Here is a 17,440-nt window from a genome sequence, read left to right on the forward strand (position 1 = left end):
AAAGCTTATAGCCAGTTACACACCCCTATTACAAGACAGAGGGCTAGCAGAGAAAAAAACTGTAGCCAAATGATTCAGATAAAATTTGAGTAGTAAACTGTACTTTGGAGCTTGGCAGCACGTGGTGCTGCCTTCCATCCCTGGCCACTCCAAGTGGATAACCCACACTAATTCTCTTGCTGCTCCCTACGACAAAGTGTGTGCTCAGCTTCAAGGATGCTTCCTGGGAAATGACTGAAAACTGTTTTCACCTAATCTGTCAGTCCAATTGCTAGAGAAGCCTAGCAGCTAAAGGGCAAGGAGACCTTAGGAAAAGACAAACGTGTGTGTTCCCTGTACTCCACTGATTCCCGTCTGAAAAGAAGCACAGCAGCCATGACTAACTCATCTCAGAGCCTCACCAGCAGCGCCAAGTAACACCATCCCAATATTCGTAATGGCTTCTTCATCCCCCAGTGCACTGAACAAGATTGGAAGAAGAGGAAATGCAGCAGACATTAAGGCAATGACAGTTTTGCCTTCACAGGAGGAGGAGGCTATACAGCACCCCGCGGTACAATTGCTGGCCCAGCAGCTCAGGTACTACGAGCTCTGAAAACACAGCCAGCACGCTGCGGCCTACACCATGGTCTGATACACGTATACACGAGGCAACTGCTGTACACACACACACCGATGTCACCTTTACTGCCCTGCTCAGCTCCTAAGCAATGAGTACAACCACTTGATCCTCGTGCAGCCAGGGGAAGAGGAGCCCAGGGGCTCCTGGCAGGAGCGCCTACCTTAACGCACTTGCTTGTTCTCAGGCCCAAATTGGCACGTAGGCGTGACGGAGTGGTGCCATAGGGTTGGGGATTTCTCTGCTCAAAAGAAACTGCGTGTCTGCACTGTGCAGTGTGTTACACACCGGCAATTGCAAAGACAAGTGGGTAGAAGAAATATCACCTGCTCCCTGTTCGCAGGACTTTCTGCAAGATGAAGATGCCCTTGCTCCCCATTAAATTTAATGGCAGGTCCTGAGCAAACGTTTAGGACCAGTAACATTCTGTTAAATACAATTACTTCGCAAATTAAAGACAGAAGTATTAACAAAACCCCAAATAATAGTATCTTTGGGATACGCAGTTTCAATTAAAAGATAATGCTCTCTTTTGCTAAGGCTTTCATGCAGATCTAAAGCTGACAACACTGATTTAGGAAACAAGCACCAACTCTGCATTACACTGCTAACAGCAGCTTTGTTTTAAACGTAGGTAGTACTCACACTCCAACTGATAAATAATCTTTTCTAACTATCAAACTTCTGTGTTCAAAAATCACCTACAGAACCAGGCAAGAAAGTTTCCTTCCCTTCCTTTACCCCTTTATAAAGTACAGATTCCAAGAAGTAAATTACCTGAATACAAAAATACATTCAATGCTTTTCATTTTTGAGATGAAGATGTTTTGTCGCCATTGGTGGGGGGCAGTGGGTGAAAAAAGAAAAAGGCAAAGAAACAGAAATCAGGCAAACCATGTCAAAAGCAATGGTGATGTGCAGTCGGCTGCACTTGTAAAGCTGAATAAGCAGAAAGACACATGAGCTTTATTAGTCCCAACGGATAGACCAGAAAAAAAGGATAAAAGGCCTCAAGTGAAAATGGGCAAGCATACAATTTATTATAAAACACAAGGAAAAAGGGCTTTGACGTCCTCACGTGATGTTTACATTTCAAGCAAAAGCCTGTTATCCTCAACACCCCTCTGTACTGACTGCCCCACGGATGCACCAAGATCATTTCTCCTTTCTCAGAGACTCAGGATGAGCTTTTCCAAAGTCAGATCTCTCTGAAGTCCTCCCCACCCCCAGCACTGCTCTAAAGTTAACACAGACAATGCAAATAGTGAAATAGTTGGAAGAAAAGCCTATACGTAGGCACAAGCTATCCAAGGAAGAGGCAAATTTTGGTTCTCTCCTTAGGCAAACACGTGGGGGCCTGGCTGCTTGCTTTTATAAGCATTGGGAGCAATTCGGGACTCAAATCACCAGAGATACTTGTCAAAACAACAGTCAGAGAGCAGAGGCAGCAGCACATTAACTCTTTCATAGTTGGTGGCTGCACCACCAGGCTCACAGCCCCGTCTGGAGCCCACAGGAACCAGCTACGGCCAGGACCAGGGCGTGCAGGGAATGGCATCTGGGGCCAGATTGCTGGAAGAGCATGGCAGGGAGTGGAAGGGAAGAAGGGGGAAATCAAGCTTAAATATTTCCCCCTCCATACATACATATGTGTTTTGTTTCAGGAGAAGAATGTTTGTAGGAGAGTTTGCTTTCACGTCGTAAATACCCCAGCTCTGAGTTTTGCCAACAGACGTACTTTTCAGCATGGGGACTGTAACATTTACATTTGTGTGGCAAAATTAGCAGAGTTTTTGGAACAAAACCAGAAACAAGGGAACGTTCACACCTGTCACGGTTTGTTTTCCCCCAGAAATGTCAACACAGGCTGAGACTTTTCAACTCCAGCTGGTTTCTCTAGCTGCTCTGAAGGCGATGATCCATTACGTGTGCATGCACACACACACACACACTCACTCAGTTATGGCATAACTGAACTAATTGTGACCAGCATTCGCCATTATTGAGAGATCTCATTCCTGCTAGAGAAGCCAGCTCGTAACAAAAAAGAAAACACCCTTTCTGTGGACCAAACTTGGTCTGGGGGTGAAGAAAGGACTAAGCAAGCAGCCTGCCATTTTCTGTCTAATCTGCAACAGAATCACAGCAGAAGTTCTCCAGTTCATTTAAAGATAATGCCTAAACAGCTTTAAACTCATTTCAAACTAGCTCTTTGAAATACAGTCATCGGACTACGACTGCCTGAGCTAGACTGCTCAACAAATCTATGAGGTGCAAAGGCAGCTTAGCTAATCAATTTATTTTTTTTTTCGACAAAGATGTTACATCCTAGGCTATCCCATTCAGTCTCCTCTTGCACGACTTCATATGTACAACAAAAGGGTATCACTCCACAGGACATTCAGGCTACATGCACCCACTTTATACCAGCATATAAGTGATTCAGGTACCTTTTTTTACCTCCTAAGAAACGCTTCCAAAGACAGTTTAAATACTGACCAGAGGGCGGTTCACTTCTGTCTAAAAGAGGCCTAGGTTGAAGCAAAGCACTGAATGATTTTGCTCTGTCACATGCTGTTTTGTTTTGTTTTTTTTTGATGCTCTGGTACTACTATGCCCACGAACTTACTCAGAAGTGCCCTCTAAACACATACTTGTAAATATAAGTTGGTATAGGGTGAAAACAAACAAACAAAAAAAAAACAAGCAAAAAAAAATGCTATCAAACTGACAGCCAGAGAAGACTTAAAGTGAGTGACATCCCTTCTTTCACCCCAAGACAGCCTTGTTGCTAGCATCAAGATGCATCCTAGAGAGACTGAAATACTCTGGGTCATGAAAGGGAGCAGCATTACTGCTGGATACCACCCAGTCACAATGACAGCCTGGTTCCTCTAAGTCTCAGCACAGTTTGAGCGATGGATCTGTTTTGCACTTCCTCTCCAAACTGTTGCACAAAACCGGTCAGTGCTGTTTAGTAGTTATTTACCTCCAAAAATATAGGCCTTTACACAAAGTAAGAGTTTTTTCCTCTTCATAACACAGAGCCACATTTCCAAAACCCCTTTGTAGGCCTTCTGCCTGATGGACCTACTCAAGAGAAAACTATCTTAGCTTTCTAGGTCTTCCAGTGAAAAGGTGCAAGGTTCCTACCTTGTGTAGCCCATAAAATGCTGACAGGTGCAGAAGTCACGTCTTTGCTTTTTACCCAGCTGTTGTTGCGGTGTCTACTCCATGCAGAGATGACACAGAAGTAATCCCCTCTGTCACTTTCTGAAGTCCACTGGATCCGTAAACTGAAGGTGTCAGCAGCCTTTTTAGAGAAGATTATTTCCCCGTTCTGAGTCCGCTCTCTGCTCCTGTCCCCAAGAAGTAGAGTCCAGTCTGCATCCATGGTGGCCAGCAGTTCCTCTGTCGCAACATCATCACCAAGCAGGTGCTCCTTGTAGTACCATGAAACTGTGAAGCGGATGTTTGCTTCGGTGTCCTGGGCATTTGTGATCCTGCACTCCAGCTCGGTGGGGTCATCTGAAAACTTGGGTGTTTTAGATGCATTTAGAAACACCTCATAATCTGGCTCTGCGGGAGAGAAAACCCAGAATAAAGAAGTGAGAAGATACAAGCAGAAGGAAGCAAGTGGCAGAGCTTAACATATAAGATACTGCTAACATCCAGTCTGTGAAAGCACATGATCCAAAAGCCAAGTGCCAGAACATCTATTTTTCTTACAAGAGCTGGCGATTGGGAACTTGGACTCTAGCTCTCAGACTCGTACTGGTCTGAAGTGAGCCACCCTAGGCCTGAATTTCCAAACAGGACTTGTGTGTCTGCTGAGACCATTTCAGAAAAATCAGCACCAAGTGATCTTATTGAGCAAAATCATTCCCTTCTTTAGGCCTGGCCCCAAGAACCCACAGTTGTTTCAGACATCCAGTCACTTTTGCACCTGTCTGAAGGCCTCCAGCAGCCGGAAGACCAGTTACTCTCTGGCTTTGGACTGGCCAGAGCCACCCCACTTCCCCATTTTCTCTGCAGGATAAGAGCACGTCCCCTCCTGATATGCCGCCTTCTCTGCACTTATCATCCCATCATCTCTCTGCAGCACGCAATGAACGTTAAACAAGAACAAAACACAAACATCTCACCCACTCATCCACCCAAATCAGGGGGCATCAGTGCCACTGGCCACAGGCAGCACAAACAGCAGCGTGCAGTAAAGTTCAGCAGGCATCATAATAAATAACAAGTAGGTTAAGCCAACGATGTGTATATCAGAAGAGCTCCACAGAACAGAGAAGTACATGCTGTACAGCTACAAGGCTAGAAACCCTGAAGCTTGAAAAGGATCGCTTGAAATGCACGGGTTAAGATTGGGGCTGCTGTATTTAAATCTAAAATAGCTTGCTGTCCAAAGCCTAAAAGAGATAAGGCAGCCACATGACTATTTTCTCTTGGACTATGGAGATAGTAAAGGAAAAAGATTACAGCAAAGACCTCTTACCACAAAGGAGATACATGTTTATTTACTAGCATTAGAATATTTTTCTCTCTTGCTGCCTACTATTATTCAGAAAAAAGACTAGCCTTCCAACTGTTCAGCCAATACTCATCACATGGATTTTATATTATAAGCGTATTCAGTGCTCTATATTTATTTCTTGCTTTATGTTGTATTTGGCTTTTTGCCCTCCCAAAAACAATTAACTGAAGCTATAATTGGGACAGAGAAGGCAATCCAAGGCTAAAACTTAGACTTAGCTCACCAGTGAGCCAAGATAATAAAACATCTTAATAGAGCTGCTGCGCTAATGTGTGTGCACATGCACTTTTGGACTTTGGATGCAAATGATGGAAACGATTCTATTCAAGCAACCTGGCCGCTGCCACGCCAGCTTGAAGAAAGGATCTCTCACCATTAAGCGTTCTGCATGCAGGCATGCAGTGTCCTTGCATCTAGCAAGGACAAGGGCATACAAACAGACCAGATGCTAGAGTATCTAAATCACTGAGTTTTTGCAGTGCTAGGTAACACACAAACTTAAAGGTATCGCTCACCTAAGTCCAAAGTACCTACTATTGGCAGCAGTACCGTGCAGCTGTATAGCGTTGTACTCCTTTATTCTGCGAAGCTTTCCTGATATATGCATCTTTGACTGTTAACCTACTTTGTGTTTATTATGATGCCTGCTGAAATTTACTGTACACTAGATCACTATGCACTACATAGTGAACATAAGCATAGATTTTTGCAGACACTCGGTATGAGTAATACGAAATAAAAATTCACTCAATTCCTCTGCTGCAACCAAGTCATAGATTAGTAATGGTGGCCAAAACCCATTTTTGGTGCAAGTAAATCCCCACAGATCCTACAGCTACTCTACCCTTCCTGTCTCATTCCCAAAAGACCAGTCTTCTCCATGGCCTCATGATATATTGCACACACTCTGCAGTTTTCTTATTCCCCCTTGACTCATCTTTATCACCAAAAAAGAAGACAGTCAAGACCAATTAATATTTTCACAGCAACAAATACTAAAAAAGCGGAAACTCTTCTCAGGATAGGAACACAGAAAGGAAAAAGCTGCAAGAAAGTCAAGTCCTTCAATAATCACTTCAGGATGTTTTATTTGTGGGGAGGGAAAGGACCACTAAGAAGAGAGCCTTGGCTTTGACAGCACCACTCCAGATAGGCGCTTCACCCTGACAGACATTCAGACAGAGGATTTAGAAAGAATAAAAGGCTGACTGGATAAACCTCATTCCTCCACTCTGTCAGCTGTCAAAGAACAGCCTCACTGACAGTTCAATGACTTAATACCCCAGCAGCTCTTAACTTCCATTAAGGAGGAGGAGTTGGTAAATTCTGGATGCAGCTGAAAACCTCAAATGCTGAAAAATTATTCTACTTTCCTTTGTCCTTAGCAACCAAGCGTCTGCCGAGGAGTAGATTTTATTCTTTCCTTTACCCAGATAACACCCGATTGGAGTGGAAAAAGCAAGGAATAGTTTTACGTTGCTGGTGCCTGTAGCAGAATATGTGAGCACATGGTGCACCTCTGCGTGCATGAGCATGTGTGCACACGCATGCACGCAGGAAAAGGGGGGAGCTCTCAGAAGCTGAATGTGTGATTCAAATGGCTGAAGAATGGAAATGAAGACTTATCGCTTGTGCACTTACCTCTAGCACACGTTAGTGTATGCAAGAAAGAGCCACAGCTCAACTGCTCTGTACAATGCCAAATTGCAAAATTACAATGTTTATCACTGGAATTTAACCTTGTGGTACAGCTATTTATTTCTGAAAAACAGACTCTCTATACGCTGAGCCCATTCTATCCTTTTATGTTGGAGGAGCTCTGCCTTTATAACTGGGCGGTACCATCAGACTGATTACAGGAGGCTCCAAATGAGTACATGGAGAATGTTTAGGCACAGATGCTTGCATCCAACAAAAGCTGGGAACAAACATCAAGTACGACAGCTCTGCCAGTTCCTCTCCAGTTCACATCTAGGTTCGTTCATGCTTCCAACACGAGCAAGTCTTTGTGAATTTTAGCAGGAAAAAGGTGGAAGTGCCTTACCTACAGCATCCTGCATCACCATCCTGAATTACATTGCTTCTAAATTGAAGTTACTCTTTTCTCGTGATATAACTAGGAGATAAGATAGGTAGGCTGACGTACCCCTAAAAAGCCAGGCTTTTTAGAAGTTTTGCTGGAGTTTCATTCTTAGCATCTCTCCCAAGCAACTTTGCTTCTGAGCATATTTGCATAAAGAGAGATGGCCAAAGCTTAATGTTCAGAAAGGATAATGCAAAGTAAAATATTCACAGTCCTCAGCATGTATATGACCCAGTCGATCTCCAAAACACATTTTTCTCAGGGCGGGGGTGTAGGGAAAGATATTGTCAGCCAGCTCTTGTAGGCCAGGTAGATCAGACAAGCCTGTTGAACCTCTGACCTCCGCTCCAGCTTCTGCAGCTTCTGTTCTGTTTAGAATGAACAACTGCTAAACACAGCTCCTCCTAACCACAGCCCCCTTGCAAAAAAAAAAAAAAAAAAGAATATTGATAGTATTAGAGCTATAAGAAGGGAAATAAAAGGGAAAATAACTATGAACAGCTGGGGAATGAAAGAAGGAGAGAATAAAGAGATCATCAAACTGCTGTTTAAGTAGATCTTTTTTTCCCACTAGTAACTTAAAAAAACTTGCTGCAGAAATGTTGCAGTAACTTAAGGAACCCATACGTTCAGGTGCACAAATAATCCTTTGTGTGTCCAAAAGGACAAAAACCCACTCATGTCTAGAACTGAATGATCAAAAATGCACCAGAGTGGGATATTAAATACTGCAGCAAGATCTGCTTTAGTGGTTACTGTGCTAAACAACACTTCTAGTTAAGCTCTTAGCCAGGTCTCTCTTGTTCAGTCACACGATTCAATAGTGCGGTCTCCTAAAATAGACTTGTCTGTTGAGGGAAGAGAATAAAGCAGCATAAAATCCTATCCCATCCTAAATCTATCAGTAGGATGTGGTCTGTCTCTAGTGATTAAAACAAAAAAGAAAACAATTTGAAAGCTATTACAGTTCATTATGAAGTTTGTATCATAAATAATTGTATGGCAAATGATTCAAAAATGATGGGAACCACATGGTATCACTGTTTGGAGCTCAGAAAGAACACCTGCTGCAGTATCAAAGCCCTGCTGACAGTACACGGGAAATGAAACGGGACAATATGATACTGACGCAGCTTCAGCCCCTGGAAAACAAGGCGGACTTTTAAGTTCTGTTTCCCAGTTACAGACAGTTCAGTGACATCCTAAAATACTATAACATACAAGCCCAGAGAGAGATGATGGATGCAAATGTGTAAGAGATTAGATCCTGCAAGGTCCTTTCCCTTTTCTGATAGGAATAAGAAATGTGTGGTACAATATCCATGACGTTTGCAAGCAGAATCACTCACCTAATGCTGTCACCACCACACTGACTGGCGCAGATGTCCTCTCCACCACTTTATGCCAGCTCCCATTGTGCAGTGGCACCCAGACAGCTGCTTGGCAGAAGTAGTACCCAGAGTCTTCCACACCCACATCACGCACCAAGAGGCGATAGGAATTCCTATCGACATGGCTCAGGCTGATAAGAGTTGAATCACTGACAACAGAGTCATGGTCCATGCTCAACAAAACCTGAGCATCTGACAAGGTGTCATCAGGTGACCCAGAGAAATACCACGTCACCTCGGCTTGGAAAATACCACTCCTGTCCGTTGTGATGTTGCAGGTAAGGTCCAGGGAGTCCCTTTCAGTCACGGACAGATTGCTTGTTGAGATGAGCACATCTAGAACTTGGAAATGAAGAGAGAAAAATTCAAAAAAAAAAATAAAACATTGCTTTTATTATTATTTTAAAGAGTCCACTCACTGTAAGTTATGCAGACCTTCACATTCTATTACAGAATTTTCTCAAGTAGCTCAGTAGCCCCACTTTCAAGCACCCATAGGCTATTGTGCTGCATCATCTATTATAAGACAAGCACACATTATCAAGCAAGCAAGGGATCTTTGATAAAGGTGGGAGAAAGAAGTGAGAAAGAACAAGGTTTCTATGCCTCAACAGCAACTGGTCTGTGAAGGCTTTATTCTAATCACAGACCGTACACCACCCTCACACAGCAGGAAAACATGAAGGATTCTTATTCTCACAGGAACGTCAAGGTATTTGGGACTCTCCCTCAGAATGGAAAATGTCCACTGAAACCACTAGAAACTACACCAGAACTGTAGTAGCTCTTCTCAGTAGTTCCACAAGTCCCGCCTTAAACAGGCAGCTAAGAGCAGATCAATGATTTCTATGTAAAACCATGTTCTAGTACCTAATACATATCCATCTGTAAAAGCTTTCTAGGACTACCACCAGGAACTAGAGACAGTATAGAAATGCCACACTGTTTTTCTGAGTGGCCGCAACTATTGCCAATAAAACCACAGCAGTACTCATCTCACTGCTCACCACTTGATAGCACAGAACAGACTGAACAGAGGCCAGCAAGCCTCTCTTGAGAGGCAAAGCCAAGTCCCCTATCTGATGAATGCCCCACTGGGACTGGAAACAGTAGGAAAGCCTAGTTAATTTAACAGACCAATGCCAGAATACAAATTAAGAGCCCTCTGAAAAGTTAAGAGCAGTGTTTCTCCAAGGAGCACCTCTGTCTTCATGCACCAGTGACAGGCATTCAGAACCTGGCAGGATAATCACGGAGAGGGACTCTAAGAGAGTTTACTCGTATGTGCCTTCTCAAGGCTCCTTTTTTGGTTGCAGAAGTGCCTGAAGGCCTCACTTAGGATTATATGCCTGTTGTGCAAGGCGCTATTAAAAAAGACATACAGGAAAAAAGTCAGGCCCAAAGAGTTCATGATTTAAGGACACCAAAGTAGAAAGAAGACTATAACTGCTTTTTCTGTTGTTACAAGTAACCTGTGCTACTTATGCAAGTAGTTACACAAGTAGCTTTGTGCATGACTTTATTTTTTTACATTAGATAGTAATTTCTGTTATTATTTTTATTTTATTTCTACAAATTCAACCCTACAGTTTACAGCAGGTAAGAAGGGAGGGGGAGGCTAGAAAGCTTTCTTGCCCCTGACAAAGTGCCAGTGCTGCCAATGACTGAGCTGAAAATGAAGGCCAAAGAAAAAATACAAACCAAACAGGGAAAAAAAAGACACACATACAGAGGGAACATTAAAAAACTGCCCCATTAGGCACTGCTACTGGTCCTGGCCATCCTCATCCTGTTTTTCAGCCCACCTACTTAAGCCAAATTCTCCACAAGTGCAACAAAACAAAGAGCTACATCTCTTAATTAGCAACCCCTGTCTCAGCAGAGAGTACCTGCAAGCTTTACTGTGTAACAGACACCCTGAAAAAGGGGCAGATTGATCCTGTCAAATTTCACAGGCTAAACACCACCAGGATACTAAAACTACATCCAAGGGAGCTAGCCAAAACCCAGCAGTTCTGACTTTTCCCTATAACAATTACAAGATTACAAAAATGAAAAGATACCCTTATTGTCTGAACACTTTGAAAAAATACTGTCATAATCTCATATTTCTGAGACCATCATTGCCTGTTTTGCCACCTATTGAGTCACAAGAAGCATCACCCCCTGCTTTCCCCCCTCCAACTAGCAGTGGTAATGCTAATGCAATTAAGCGCTTAGTGCATCTACTCCTGAAACCCACATAGAAAGGGATATCTGGATATCCTCAGCACAGCACTACGTGTATTTTTGTCTCCTTAGTCAAGCATGCAATGATGCATTTAACAGTGCCCGCCAACACAGTGGAGCCATCAGCCCAGTGATCCAGTGGTAGTGATAGAAATCAGAGGATAATTTGTCCTTTGAAATTATCACTGCCTTTCTCTTTTCTCCCAATCTTTCTATGCCATTTTAATACATAACATTCACATCTGTCATGAATCACAGTCCACTTTTACAGGGGAAGCACAGTGGTTTAGTGCTCTCAGATAACCTATGTTAATGACAGGACAGACGGCAGGTTTAGGTTGCTCAGGGTTAAACACAACACTATTTAAGAAATAGTGTAACCAGAGGAAGTCCAAAGTGAACTAAGGATGAGATAAAAATCTCAGTCTAGGCACGTAAGAGATTCCAGTCAATCCTTCCATGCCATCATCCCCGTTGTCCCCAGAATAAAAGCTAGCAAACTCATGCCAAGCATATGCTAGTAACTCAGATGTAAACAGGCCAGCTATCCAAACAGCACTCTAAGCTCTCCTGGAAAGGTGTCCTCATTTAGTTCAGCTTATCCAATTTCTGCTCTCAAGAAGCATCGCCTCGTGGGCACAACAGCATTGCTGTAGCTACGAGCTATGGCCCCAGCCCAGCAGTAACACTCACCAGTCCGCTGGATCGACACACTTGCTATCTCCACGCTCTTCTCCTGAATCTTCTGCCATGAGCTATCTGCCCCTCTCACCCACTCGCTCACGAGACACCTGTAGACGCCCGCATCCACCGACGAGGCCTGGGACACAGACAGTCGATACGTGTCATTCACTCCTGTGTCCAAGCGGATATCTCCATTACGGTAGCGCTCCTCATAGCCAGGGCCAGGCTGGAATTTGCCTTCATGAGTCAAAGATAGGATGTCCTGCCAAGACAATCCACTTTTGATCTGCCAAGTCACGTGCAGGTGAGTGTGCTCCGGTGAGGTGGTGATTGCCGAGCAGCGCAGCTTGAAGGAGTCACCCTCAGAGAGTTTCAGAGATGTTGAAGAACGTGCTTTTGAACCGCTCACCAATAAGCCATCAGAAATCACTATTAAAAAAAGACCAAAATACTCAAATATCATAAAAGCAAAGAAAGAAGAAAACACCCACAATGACCTGTTTGGATATGAAGCACTAAAACTACCACCTCTCCAATCGTTCCTTCTTCCACACAAATACATTCCAGAAACAAGGAAACTCGACTGAAAATTCATTCGTCACCCGCTTCAAACAAGCCAAGGCAAGCACTCAACTTCATTTACCCTCCCCCACTTCAATTTCTCATCCAAGTAATATCATTCAGACTATTCCCATCCAGAACCATCTTGATTTTCATGAGAAAAAGAGACAACACAAAGAGAAAAAACAGTCTCCCAGATCATTATTGAAGAACCCTAAATGAGAGAGCAAGGCTAGGACATAACTGCAGGAACAACATGCTAAAGAAGAAATGGAAGACTACTTCCTTCATAGAAAGATCTCTAAATGACACTGTCTAAATAAGAGAGAACACAGGCTATGTTTTTACCTGAAGTTAGCCCCTCTACCCAGAGGCTTAGTGACATTAAGCATTTGCAGACATCTTAGGAAAACACACTGGTTAGTTTTCCCATATTTATTTAAATATTTCCTAGATAGAAAAAGCAAAAGTGGTGTTTAGAGTAACAGCTCCCCTTTGCTTCTTCACCTCGCTTGCCCTTGCTCCTATCATGCCTCCCAATTTTGGCTTTAGTAGAATCAAACAGGAAAAAAAATCACAATGCTCATAAGCGACAGAAATTCAACGTTATTAAGGGTACATCTGTAATCAATATCAAAAACAAACTTAGAGCACACCTCACTCTTCAGAAATACCTTTCACTTGGACCTCAGCATCATAATTTCCCTGAACGGTGGCATCGGTGCTGGGCGTAGAGCATTTGTATTTCCCTTGGTCAGTTGGCTGGATGTTTTTAATCACGAGTTCCACAGCATCGTTGCTGCTCCGTCTCAGTTTGATATCCCCGTGGCCCACACGTTTTTGGTACTCCTCAGAGGTGAAGGTAGAATCCCAGGTACTCACTATCCGCACGAAGTCAGTCTCTCGGGCGAACTCCCAATCAAAGTTCTGCTCGCTGGGTCCGTCGTAGTCACTAACGCTGCAAGGGATCGCCACCTCTGTGCCCACAACTCGAATCAGAGGACCTTTGGGTACCCTCACAATGCGTCCTCTGCAGAAAGCTAGGTTGGGGAATAAGGAGAAAGAAAGCAGACAGTTAACAAAGGAATCACCAAGTTAGCCTTTGACAAAAAAATGTGAAATACAGTAAGGTTGGGCACCCACCCTGCAGAAAGCTAGAACTAGTAAGAGCAATCTTTCCCATTAACGTTTAATCTCATTGGAACTGCATGGGCAATCTTTGGTTCATTGCTTATTTAGTAATGTGTTAGGTAATGAAACACGGAGATGAGGAGAGAAAGATTTAAAGAGGAAAAAAAAAATGAGAACACTATTTAGCCACAGGTCCAGTGGCTAACAGTTTCCACCAGAGGCAAAGTGGTAAGCCTCCAAGTGCCACGTTTCCACCAGAGGCTAAGTGCAACACACTTAAACAGCATTAATTAGTGGTTTTCATTACTACAGTGATGGCATAATCTAATCAGGCATTTTTATAAGTCTTCTGCTGACATCAGTAGAGGGTTCAAAGAAGGAAATTCTAACTCTCCTTCAGCTTGACAGCCATAAGAATAGCAAGTTGACATTCTCCAGAAATGAAGTCACCTCTTCCCTGCAGGATCTTGGCTTCTCTAACGCAGGTGAGCTTCCCTGCTTTCCTAAGTGACTTTAAAGGAATTACTGATTTCCACAAACAGTGCTTGAATGGGTTTCTGCAACCACACCTGCCTCCAGCACCCACTTCGCCTTTAGTGGAAGTCCCAGAACATGGGAGCAGGAGCAGAGCGTGCTCCTTCCAGAGCATGGAAAAACCGTGTTCAGACTGTTTTCTGGGACCATCTATCTCGAAGGACAGAACAGCAACAGCAGTTCTCTGCTGAAGGCTGGCACAGCAACGTGTTATGCTCCAGGCAAAAGCACGAACCACTTAAACTAGCCAGAGGACCTGGCAGACATGGAAAGAGACTTTTCTGGTTGATTTGGCTCTGTAGCTCAAAGAACAACCCCAGCATCTGCACATGGATCTTGGCAGATTCTCACTTCAAGAAGAGCAAACTGCTTTGATTCATAGTTCCAACGAGAGAAACTTTTTCAGCAAAAGAGAGTTACTACCTAAGCTCAGTCTCCAAACAGGAACAACAAAACGCTTACCAATATTTTGCTGTGGACATGGATACCACAGCTCCACATCCACAGCAAAATGGCAGAGCAAGAGAATGGCAGAACAAGAAAAGCCAAAATGCTAAAGGGTAGATATTGCAAAAAACCAAGTAGACCACCATAACTATAGCAGGAGCAGTTGGACCAAAGGGTTGATCTAGAACATATCACTCAGGCAATGTCAAATTTAAACAAACAACCCACGTATGCATGAAGCCCAACCACTCACAACTGCTCTAATTCACCAGTTGAACCAAGGACTGACGCTGTCTTTACCTCTGCAGCTGGTAAGGAGATGTAGTCCCCAGCACGCTCTTTGCCTTGCAGGCTGTTCATGTGCATGGGCTCGTTCCTAAGAGCCCAGTTTCCTGATTGCCATGACTTTCTATTGTTGCCATTAGTATTTTATTACACTAACCTCAGTCAGCAATCAAAATAAGTGTCTTACCCCCTTACACCTCTCGCAGAAGACTGTTCTAATGTATCCGATCAAGTGATTGACTAGTCCTAATAAGGAGGCCAAACTTCTCTGAGTCTTTCACCTGTGAGCAGGAGAGAAAAACCTTGACTAACTATGTCTTGTCCCCTTGTTTAAGGGGATCTCTCTAAACACAAGCACCATATATTAAAATCCAGAATACAGAAAAATAACCAACAACAAAAAAAAAATAAAGAGAGCTGAGGGGCTCCAGCCAATATATTCTCACCACGTCTTAAGTTCCAGCCCCATTCAATCCTTCAATTTAGCCTCTTACAGAAAGCAGGAACGTCAGCAGGTAAGCTTTAAAGCACTGCCTCACTTCCACAACAGCTTTGAACAGACCAGTGTGAGAAGTCAGCTCAGGATCCTGACGGAGGGCATTACTTTTAAACGCTGTCTTCTCTCTAGAAAATGCTCTCCTGTGACACTAAAGCAAGCAGACAACACTGTTCTGCATGTGTCTTCAGCTGTAGACCCACGTACCATGTACTGCACTAATCCAATCCAGAGGTGACAAAGGCACACTGATGTGGCAAGGGCTACACATTTGTGCTTGAGATTAACACTGACAGCTCTGTTTCTCTTCCTTCCAAGGTTGCTAAAGACCCTCTGACATTTAATGAAGGTAGTGGTGATTAGCATCTTTGTAAGAGAAGGCAGACAAAAGGAAAGAGATAGGGGAATAGCGATTCCTCCGTGAATCTGTTCAGAGTCGGTACCCTGCTGCTGCAAAGCACTGCCTATATCCTCTTCACAACAGTCCCAGAAGCACGCAACAATTTCGGTTTTACACAAAGGTGGAAGGCAGGCAGTGGAACAGCTGCAGGAGAGAAAAGGGACACCCTGTAACATTTTCTTATGATTTCCTGCTTTGCAAACAAGAACATTTGTTACTGCTAAAAGAGAGGAGGGTTTCCATGAGGCAGGAGCACAGAGACAGCATCACGAGGTAAGAGGATGTGTACTTACTGCAGAGCATCTGCTGTGCCCTAACTGCCTACAGGTAGGGAAGAGAGTGCACAGGGCTGATACTCGAGGGTGAGTTGCTATTCTAGGTGACCCAGGAGGCTCACTGTCTAGCAACCCGTGAATTCAGGGTTCTGCTTTTTGTCCCGTAGCAGTCAGCAGCAAGGATATCCCTAGCTGCTCAACAAGGTGTTGTGTTCTTCGCTGTGCATTAGGGATTAACGTCTCATGTAACTGCAGCAGAAGGCACCAAGCCACAGACACCAGTCTTGGCAACAGCAAGATCCATTTTGCTCTGGCAGACAAAACGGGAGCTTTTGCAAATATTTTGTTCTTGCAATGCCCTGTGTTAGACTCGCACACGCCTCCCTCCATCTTCCCAGAGCAATCCAAGTTCAACTCTCACAATCCAGAAGAGCTTCGCACTCAGTGAATTTATTGGGAACATTTATTTTTCATGACACCTAATATATTTTAATGTTAATATAAGGTGACATGTTCTTAATGAATTCACTTGAATACTATTTAACTGTACAAACAGATGGATCGGGACAGAACAGTGAACATGCTAGTGACAAAGCTCAACAGAACATAAGCAGTTTATGATGGTGCTCTCTATGATACTGAAAAAAATGATGGGTACTTAGTATGGACTTGGTAATTGGCTCTGTATCATAAACTGCAATGCTGGACATCAAATCTGAGTAGAAGATGAACTGCTTATATGCAAAAATATTTTTATAGAGCCCCCAAGCACTAGATGAAATTGCAAGGAACTACTTTTCAAAGCAAAAGGTAATGGAGTCACTGTAAGGAGGCCAGCACACAAACACAAAGCATGGGACTCGTTGCTTGGGCTCATTAGACAGCTGACAGGCCTACCTGGCAACACTGGTGCTTTTGGGCCAGAAACACCCAAGTAGGAGGGCAACCACAGAGCTTTCATGTCTGTTTGCCAAGAGCTTGGTTAGAGAATTCCCCCTCGGAAATGCACAAAATACTCCACCAGAAACACAGGCAAAGTATGTCTTAAGGTAGAATAATAAACTGGGGACTGCCACGTCAACAATATAGAGGCAAGATATCCCAGACACAGCCGGGTTAGTTTTGAGCTAGTGTTTGTTCCCCACTGATGTTGCATGAAGTACTTAGTTTAATTTGCCCCGTCACTTAGATGCGCCATCTCATCGCTGTCATGACATGAAGTATTTTCAAAGGAGAGCGCACAGGAAGCAGATGACTGAGTAGATAGGTTGTGAAGTCAATCCAAGTACATTAAATAGCAACCTGTCATTTTTAGGATAACCAAGAAAACAAGGCAGCAAAATCAAGAAGGACCTAGATAACAAGTGGTCTGTTTAAACTCTTAACCAGCAGCAACTCCTCAAGAAAGTAGCTGGTGAGGATTTCTTCTTACATTAAGGACATTACCATAGATAAGGAAAGCCTCCTGGGAGCTTCATCTTCACACAGGTTGTGTATCTACGCATCATTTGTGAAAGAACAAGATGAGAAGTAATCTGACGAGTCACCCACAAGGCTGAGAAGGTATTGTTATTGTGAAGGACACACTTCTGCTTCAGCACTCTCTTACACGAGGTGCTTCCCCCAGCCCGCATGAGACTGCTCCATCTAATACGAAACCATGTTCTCTTAGCAGCCCGGAGAAGGAGGTCGACTCTCTACATCCGCCTTCCAAAGGAAAATGCAATGTGACATGCAGTAGGAAGTCAATTAAAGCCCAAAAAGT

The 17,440-nt window shown here is 43.6% G+C and overlaps 1 protein-coding gene across 3 annotated transcripts in view; it reads right to left on the bottom strand.

The window, feature by feature from the left end:
* The window catches only part of PTGFRN (prostaglandin F2 receptor inhibitor), an 85,290-nt gene that overhangs the window by 25,360 nt on the left and 42,490 nt on the right, over nucleotides 1–17,440 (bottom strand). For 2 of the 3 annotated variants that reach the window (XM_083806066.1, XM_083806067.1), the window contains exons 2-5: nucleotides 12,782–13,147; nucleotides 11,556–11,975; nucleotides 8,592–8,975; nucleotides 3,773–4,198 (exon numbers count right to left, since the gene is read on the bottom strand). In XM_083806066.1, the coding sequence (XP_083662192.1) occupies nucleotides 3,773–4,198; nucleotides 8,592–8,975; nucleotides 11,556–11,975; nucleotides 12,782–13,147 (1,596 nt within the window). The remainder of the gene's footprint in view (nucleotides 1–3,772; nucleotides 4,199–8,591; nucleotides 8,976–11,555; nucleotides 11,976–12,781; nucleotides 13,148–17,440) is intronic. The other variant, XM_083806068.1, reaches the window with a different exon arrangement.

The sequence above is a fragment of the Anser anser genome (assembly GCF_964211835.1).
Source record: "Anser anser genome assembly, chromosome: 1".
Lineage (NCBI taxonomy): Eukaryota > Metazoa > Chordata > Aves > Anseriformes > Anatidae > Anser > Anser anser.